The sequence below is a fragment of the Colobus angolensis genome, unplaced genomic scaffold, assembly GCF_000951035.1.
Source record: "Colobus angolensis palliatus isolate OR3802 unplaced genomic scaffold, Cang.pa_1.0 Scaffold140, whole genome shotgun sequence".
Taxonomy (NCBI): domain Eukaryota; kingdom Metazoa; phylum Chordata; class Mammalia; order Primates; family Cercopithecidae; genus Colobus; species Colobus angolensis.
In genome coordinates, this window is record NW_012114489.1 from 2,406,631 (window position 1) to 2,415,427 (window position 8,797).

General features: G+C 45.3%; 1 protein-coding gene across 1 annotated transcript; it reads left to right on the top strand.

Moving 5' to 3' along the window:
- Positions 1-408: 408 nt before the first annotated feature.
- Positions 409-3,042, top strand: LOC105506848 (putative transcription factor SPT20 homolog-like 2). The gene is made up of 3 exons (XM_011935125.1): positions 409-1,909; positions 2,003-2,774; positions 2,865-3,042. Exons 1-3 carry the CDS (start codon positions 409-411, stop codon positions 3,040-3,042), a joined length of 2,451 nt encoding a protein of 816 aa, XP_011790515.1.
- Positions 3,043-8,797: the final 5,755 nt, after the last annotated feature.

Consider the following 8,797-nt stretch of genomic DNA (forward strand, 5'->3'; position numbering starts at 1 on the left):
GCAGAGACGCAAAGCCCGGGCCACGACGACGACTCCTCAAGTACCGATGTTTTAAGAAACCCTCAAACAGATTGGGCAGTGCTTCCCTGGGGGCGGGTTTCTGGGCAGGTGCCCGGACAGTGCCCAGGAGCTGACCCCGGCCCTCCCGCTCACTTCCGGTCCAGCACGCCAAGACGCGAAGCCAGTGCCAGGTCAACGACCCCTCAGGTACCGATGTTTTCAGAAACCCTCAAACAATTGGGTAACGCTTCCCTGGGGGCGGGTTTCTGGGCAGATGCCCATGTTGAACTCAGTGTGGACTTGCGGCGTCTTGCGGTTCTGTACATTAATATGACAGCCGTGATTCCATCCTACTTCACCAACGCACATGCGTTTTCTCTCCTCTTAGGGGCCCTGTTTTCTGTTACAATGGATCGAGATTTAGAACAGGCTCTGGATCGCGCAGAGAATATCATTGAAATTGCCCAACAGAGACCTCCTAGGAGGAGATACTCACCTAGGGCGGGAAAAACTCTGCAGGAAAAACTTTATGACATTTATGTAGAAGAATGTGGAAAAGAGCCTGAGGATCCTCAGGAATTGAGAAGCAATGTAAACTTGTTAGAAAAGCTTGTTAGGAGAGAGTCCTTGCCATGTTTATTGGTCAATCTATACCCAGGCGATCAGGGGTATTCTGTGATGCTCCAGAGAAAAGATGGGTCCTTTGCAGAGACCATTCGACTCCCTTATGATGAAAGAGCATTGCTCGACTACTTGGATGCGGAAGAATTACCCCCTGCTTTGGCCGATGTCCTTGATAAAGCTTCGGTTAACGTTTTTCATAGTGGGTGTGTCATAGTAGAAGTTCGTGACTACAGGCAGTCCAGTAATATGCAACCTCCTGGTTACCAAAGCAGGCATATTCTCCTACGTCCAACGATGCAGACTTTAGCCCATGATGTGAAGATGATGACAAGAGATGTCCAGAAATGGAGCCAGGAAGACAAGCTGCAGCTTGAGAGCCAACTGATCTTAGCGACAGCTGAACCACTGTGTCTCGATCCTTCTGTAGCAGTTGCCTGCACTGCAAACAGGCTGCTGTACAACAAGCAAAAGATGAATACTGACCCGATGAAACGGTGCCTCCAGAGGTATTCGTGGCCCTCTGTAAGGTCACAGCAGGAGCAGTCTGACTGTCCACCTCCTCCTGAGCTGAGAGTGTCGACTTCTGGCCAAAAAGAAGAAAGAAAAGCAGGTCAGCCTTATGAGCTGGACATTGCTAAAGCAGGAAGTTGTGTAGACATGTGGAAACACAGATCCTGTGATTTGGCCGTGCCTTCGGAAGTGGATGTGGAGCAACTTGCTAAAGGGTGTCAGCCCGTCACAGCTGCTGAGCCAAAGCTCCCAGTCTGGCCAGCCCAGGAGGTAGAAGACCCTTTAGGATTTGCATGGGAAGCTGGCTCTCAGGCCTGGGACACCAAGCCAAGCATCATGCAGTCGTTTAATGATCCACTTCTCTGTGGTAAAATACGGCCCCGTAAAAAAGTCAGGCAGAAGAGCCAGAAGTCTCCCTGGCAGCCCTTCCCAGGTGACCATTCAGCTGGTCTCAGGCCTGGGTCAGAGACTGATGCTGGGAGGGCAGTGAGTCAGGCCCAGGAATCGGCACAGAGCAGAGTCAAAGGTCCAGGCAAGATGTCACACAGCTCCAGCGGCCCAGCCAGTGTCAGTCAGCTGTCCTCATGGAAAACACCAGAACAGCCTAAGCCTGTGTGGGTCCAGTCTTCAGTATTGGGGAAGGGAGAGAAACATGCACCTCCCCACAACCAACTTCCCTCAAGCTCAGGAAAGAATTTCTTAGGTACCAGTTTTCCCCCACAACAGGCAGGCAGCTCTCTTAAGCGTCGTTTTCCTGCCGCTGCTGCTGCTGCTGCTCCTGCCGCTTCTCCCGCTGCTGCTGCTGCTGCTGCTGCTGCTGCTCCTGCTCCTGCTCCTGCTCCTGCTCCTGCTGCTCCTGCCAGTGCTCCTGCCGCTGCTCCTGCTCCTGCTCCTGCTCCTGTTCCTGCGCCTGCCGCTCCTGCCAGTGCTCCTGCCGCTGCTCCTGCTCCTGCTCCTGCTGTAGCTGCTGCTTCTGCAGCACCAAGTCATTCTCAGAAGCCCTCTGTGCATTTCATTCAAGTTAGCAGGCCCTATCCAGCTGCCCAGCCCCCCACCAGATTCATAAAAATAGCCCCAGCCATTGAGGTCAGGACAGGCTCCACTGGCCCAAAGGCCATCAACATGGAGGGCCCAGTCCGGGCAGCCCAGGCTTTGGGTAGCAGTTTCGAGCCTGTGCAGGCCCTTGGCTGGGTTGGCCCAGCTCCTGCAGGAATCAGTGGCAGTGGCCTTCAGTCCTCAGGAGGTTCACTACCAGATGCAAGGCCCGGTGCAGCACAGGCATCTTCTCAAGCACCCCGTCAGGTTTTCCTAAATACTCCTGAAGGTCTCAGGCCCATGACTGTCCTCCAGGTTCCGCAGGGCTCCGTGGTTTTGAGCAGCACGCAGCAGCAGTTCCATCAGCTGGTTTCCCTGCAGCAGCTCCAGCAGCCCACAGCTGCTCACCGTCCTCAGTCAGGGCCACAGGGTTCCGCACCTGCTCAGCAGCTTCTTAAGGTGAACCCCACTGGCGCAGGTACTGGTCTGCAGCCCCAGCCCCAGGCAGCTGTGTTGGGTCTGCTTGGCTCCGCCCAGGTTCCTCAGCAGGGTATCCAGCTCCCTCCTGTCTTGAGGCAGCAGCAGCAGCCACAGCTGCAGCTGAAGCTGCAAATGCGGCCACAGCCGCTGCTGCCACAGCCGCCGAAGCTGCAACTGCAGCGGCAACCACAGCCACAGCAGGAGCAGCCACAGTTACAGCAGCCACAGCCGCAGCATATCCAGCTCCAGACGCAGCAGTTGAGAGTCCTGCAGCAGCCAGTGTTTTTGGCAACAGGCGCTGTTCAGATAGTGCAGCCACATCCAGGTGGGCAAGCAGCGAGCCAGTCCGTAGTTCAGACGAAGGGAGGCAAGCCAACCCCTCCAGCGCCCTGAGGCTTGTGGTAGTTTGTCTCTCTTTTAAAAGCACAGGAGCACTGACCCAAATGAATTCCCAGTTTTTACTTGAGTTTTGGTTTTTTTTCCTCATGTTTTGGTATTTTACATTTTAAAATACACACTTTACACAGAAGCACAATCCACTGATTTTTATTTAGAAACAGGGAAGTGATCTCCTAAAGGAGCATTGTTTTGCTTAAGTTACTCCTTTTGTTGTCGTTGCTGTTGATATAATTAGTTTTAATATAGTATTTTAAAGTATCCAAATCCTAACCAAGTTGAGTTTAAACTTGTGAAGTGTATAATTTCTCTAGAGCCATAAGATGGCAATACCAACAATGTTAAGTTAATATTTTAACAAGATTTTAATTTTAAGTTAATATTTTAACAAGAAGAGCACAATTTAAATTTTTTTAAATGGTGGTGAAAACATATAATCTAAAATGGGCCACCTTAACTGTTTTAAGTGCGCGGTTCAATAGTATTAAGTCCACCCCCACAGTTGTGCCGCAGCTTTCCAGACCATCTTACAACACTGAAACTCATTTCCATTGAATACCAGCTCCCCATTCTCCCTTGCCCAGTCCCTGGCAGCCACTGTTCTGCTTTCTTTATGAGTTCACCAGCCTGGCCCCTTCATGGAAGTGGAATCATATGGCATTTGTCATTTGATGTGTGGCTTATCTCACTTGGCATAATGTCCTCACGATCTATCCCTGCTGTCTCATGTCCCATGAAGGTCATTGCTTTTTAAAAATGTTTCCCTGTACATAATATATATGAAAGTGACCTATGAACTCTGAGAAACCTCTTTCAGAAGAATTCTGAAAGAGTGTAATTGTATTTAGATTAATAGGTTTATGCACAATATATGGAATGGAATTATTACACATTCATTTTGAAAAATAAAATGAAATGGAAGTACAGTACAGTGATGCTTGTCACACTGCGATTGAGTACATAGGAGATCTCTAAAGCTGTGGAATGGAATTAGTGGCAGATTTGCTTGTGTGACAGTCCCCTGCCCTTTCAAAGGCCCTGTCTGCACCTAGTGCACCACAGAGTGAGGCTCTCTCACTGGCTTTGAAAAGGCTCTTCTTGGATGTTTTGTGTGCTCTCTCTTTATAAGATCATTTACATTTTTTGTAGTTTGTTTGCAAGAAGTTAATAGTGAAACATTTGAAAATCCATTTTATTGGTTTGCTTTTCAAATATTTGTAGCCTTGTTTCTTAAGTAGAACCCCCGTCTTTTTGTCTTTTTCTCTTTGTTGATGCGTCATCATCAGTTGTTCAGCCGTTTCTGCTCCCTCATTTTTTCCCTCATTGCAGTGAGACTCAAAGAAACATGAACTTTTGTGTGCTTTTGTTTTACCTTTATTTTTCCTTTTTTTAACGACTAAGGGGTAATCACAGAACAACCAACCATTGTAAAGTACAGTTATAAAGTGGCATTTAGTACATTCATGATGTTGTACAACTACCCCTTCTGTTTCCAAAACATTTTCATCACCCACCAAGAAGTCTGTGTATCCATTAAGCACTAGCTTGTCATCTTCACACCCCCAGCCTCTGGCAACCACCAATTTGCTTTCTGTTTCTATGGATTTACCTAAATATTTCCTGTAAATGTAGTCATACAGTATGTGGTCTTTTGTGTCTGGCCTCTTTCACTCGGCATAATGTTTTTGAAGTTCATCTATGTTGTAAAATGTATTGCTACTTCATTCCTTTCTGTGGTTCAATAATATTCCATTGTTTGTATACAGCACATTTTTTACATTCATCCGATGATAGACAGTTGATTTTTTGTCTGTCTTCTGGCTGTTGTGCATAGGGCTGCTGTCAACATTTGTGTACAAGTATTTGTTTTAGTGCCTCTTATATTTTGCTCTGTTACACCTTTGAAGGGTACCCTGTTTATATAATATTTGTTTTTGTAAGTACACATGTATGTTTCTCTGCCTTTTGCCTTAACTAAATGAAAAGAAGTTTGGTCTGGCAGTCCCAAAAGACATCAGTGAAGAGGCAGGTAACTGGTTAATCTCACTTGACAAAACCTATTACTAATGTGCTAGTGATGCTGTTAAAGAAAGATTTGGCCAACTTCAAGAAAACACGTCGAATTTCGTGAGTGACACCAAGTCCATCAGATCATCCTGGGCATAATTGGGAATGGTGCCTGCACTTTTAAGAAGCGAACCAGTGCAACAGCTGGTTGCAAAGAAGAGTTTCTCCTTAGCTTTGGGTGCCAACTAGAGACCTGAACTCAGAATATCATCAGATTTGGTCTACTTCCTTCCTTTGTTGTCTATCTGGTCCTTTCAAGTACTACATGGAGTTACCAGCCAAACTTGTGCTTGAGTGATGTAGTTTTTTCTTCCCAGGCAGGCAAATAAATTCAGCTTTGTTTCAGGTGACTGTTTGGCAAACTTTGTTGATTTCCTTCTAATTATCCCCACCTACTTGGTACTTTGATACAGGGTACCTTCTGAAGACATTAGCTGGCTACATTTTGTGAGTAAACTTTTTATTTATTTTAGTATCATGAGAACCTGGATACTATCCCAGGACAAATTCAAAATTAGTTCTCTGTAGGTTGCATCCTCAGGGCTTAACAGCAGAACGTTGATGGTGAAGTGGTTGTGTAAAAGCAGTTGTCCCTATAATATTCTGACAGTTTGCAGAGAAGGTAGGCCTGCAGATGAGCATCCAGGAAAATCCAGGTAGGCCCAGCACAACGGGACATGTCAGGCGGAATTGAGCCTTTGTCACAGGGTGGGAATTTGGGAACAGGATTATATTCCTTGAGGATAACTGCAAGTGATGAGAGGTCCCTAGCCCTAGAGCAGTGCTATCCAATAGAAGTATAATATGAGACCCCTATATAATTTTAAATTTTCTAGTAGTTACATTTTTTAAAGTAAAAAGAAGTGAGACATTACTTTGAATAATAATTTCTATTTAACCAAATATATCCCAAATATCATTCCTATCTTATCAATATTTTAAAATTCTCAATGAGACATTTTACATAAGGCTTCCAACTCCAGAGACTCTCAATTCATATATCAAATTTTCATCAAATATTTGTTTGATCTGTATTTAGATTTTGTAAACCTTACAGTTGAAAATGTAGGTTCACTTTCCAAACATACTCGGAAGTTTTCCCATAATTGAATCAAGTACCAGTTTTAAAATTTAAATTAATTAAAAGTACATAAAATTTAAAATTAGTTCCTCAGTCTCGCTAGTCACATTTCAAGTGCTTAATAGTCATGTATGGATAGTGGCTATCGTGTGGGTCAGCACAGTTCTAGAGGGACAGGAGCAAAGCAGATTATGGGGACAGAGCATCAGGCACATAGGTGGAGGGTTTGGGGCACATAGGTGGAGTGAAATTTATGACGCTGATGCATGTAGTGGGCTGGAACGTCTTGAAATCCTCATGGCCTATGGTCACCTGGGCCAGGGCCTGCAGCTAAAGATCAAGTGGCCCCAGCCATGGAGCAAGGAGGGTGGAAAAGGTCAGCCTTTTGCCAGGCTCTACACAGCCATATGCAAAATACCTACCAGGAGGACACTCATTTTCCCAGCAGTCAACTCACCAACCTGTATCTACTCTAAAGTGCTTGGAACCTAAGGGAGTGGGAGAGAGGAGAGGTGCTGCACTTTTTTTTTTTTTTTTTTTTTGAGATGAAGTCTTGCTCTGTCGCCCAGGTCTGGATGGAGTGCAGTGGTGCAATCTCAGCTCACTGCAACCTCTGCCTCCTGGGTTCCAGCGATTCTCCTGCCTCAGCCTTCTGAGTAGCTGGAATTACAGGCACCCACCACCATGCCTGGCTGATTTTTTGTATTTTTAGTAGAGACGGGGTTTCACCATGTTGGCCAGGCTGGTCTCAAACTCCTGACCTCAGGTGATCCACCTAGGCCTCCCAAAGTGCTGGGATTACAGGCATGAGCCACTGTGCGCGGCCGGCACCGCACTTTTATTCTTCCTTTTGCACCTCCTTCCTGTGCATCTTCTGGGTCTCTAGCTCCTCCTGCAGAAGTGAAACCTGATCAGCCATGAGTTGATATTTGTGGGAGCTGGTTAATGGGTATATGGAGACTCATTATACTATTCTGCTTTGGCATATGTTTGAAATTCATTTATATATGAATTCATAGATATTATATCCATTTGAATAGTCAAGTTCCTGATATTCCTACAGCCTCATTAACACACCTTCCCCCCATCCCAACCTTTATCTTGTACTCGAAGTCCAGGCCCCAGCCTTCGACTTGCCCTTCTCTCTTCCCTGCTTTACTCCCATAGCTGCAGGCAGCAAAGGGTGTGTGAGTTAATTGTTAAATTCAGTTCAACAAGTTCCTCATTAGGGACAAATTACCTGAGTTTGAAATCTGCTAATTTTCCAATCAGAGTGAGTGTTTGCACTTGTGATTTGGAAATAATTACCATATGGTAAAAGCAAAACCTATGTGGGGATTAAAGTAAAGGTGAGGGAGGACAGGAGCTTATTTTTGGCAGCTTCCCTGGAAACCCACGTTAGCATATGCAGATTAGTGGAGGTGCCCCTGCAGTTGGGGTGGGAAAGCTCACATGTAGCACTGTTTTGCAAAGGCTGTTTACTTCATGTGCTAATGCCCCGGAAAGGGGACTATGGCCTTTGAAGGGAGAGCAGTGTGGCTTTCGTAGACCAGAATTACACCTGGGAAAGAGAAGAGCCTTTTGAATGTAGCTATTTCATCTAAAAATATATCTATACTTTTATTTAAATCTGTCATCAGTCTGAAGCTTCTGCATGAGTCGGAAATAAAAACATTTCTTTGAGGTAGAAGGGGTGAGTCTAAGGGGTGAGAATCTCACAATGAATGTAGCAAGGAAAGCTCAACTGAGAGAATTTAAAGAATTATAGGAGAGTAATTGCTGCAGAATACCATTGTGATCCAGAGTATAGAGATCTAGGTCATTCACCTTCAATAATTTGTCCCAGTCCCAATTACTACATCACTAGTTCTAAAGCTTTAGAAACCACTTGGTAAAGATTAGTCAAGGTTTCAGGTAATTTACAAGCCAATGCAGAAAAACTTCTGAGATGTTGCTTTTGAAATTTGGAGCCAGGAAAAGCTTCGTCTCTCCTGAGAAGGCATCCTTTCTCCTTTCTGATAACTGTAGTTGTGCAAGTTTTGAGGTTTCTCTTTGTGCCTCAGCTGCCAGGAAACTCAAAACCAAATTTGTAGCTCAAATCACTGCGTTTACATGTATGGTTAGCACTTCAGCATTCCTTACTTCTTATTTTTTCTTTCTACTTTACTAGTTCTTTTTATTTGTCTTTTGTCTTGGGAAACTGGGAACAGCCCCTCTATGTGTCAACACATCCATCAATAAGTAGTAGCTTCTATTCATTTATATATGCTGCCTCTAATCCTTTTAATGACCTAGTCATAATGTCCATTAGTATGATCATCCTTCCTTGCAAGTGAAGAAACAGGCTCAGATAGGCCTTGCCTGAGGCAATAAAGCTATTAAGTGGCACAATTTTTCAGCTCCCTTTCTGTCTGCTTCTGAAGTCTATGCCTTGTGCCTGGGTACGTGTAACTGATGCATTGATGAGTCTCAACTCAGTGGTGGACTGACTTGTTTTTCTAAGACCACCAGAGCGAGCACAAAAGAACCAGCAAGTAGGCAAAGGTCAGGAGCAAAACTGCAAGTTTATTTTGGTAACCTAAGGTGTGGGGAAGAAGTCTGTCG

Excerpts from the sequence above, each read along its gene's own strand:
- LOC105506848 (XM_011935125.1), top strand. The coding sequence starts at position 409 with ATGGATCGAGATTTAGAACAGGCTCTGGATCGCGCAGAGAATATCATT. Across the intron at positions 1,910-2,002 it reads TGCCGCTGCTGCTGCTGCTG|CTGCCGCTGCTCCTGCTCCT; the intron begins CTCCTGCCGCTT and ends CTGCCAGTGCTC. Across the intron at positions 2,775-2,864 it reads CAGCCACAGCTGCAGCTGAA|ACAGCAGCCACAGCCGCAGC; the intron begins GCTGCAAATGCG and ends GCAGCCACAGTT.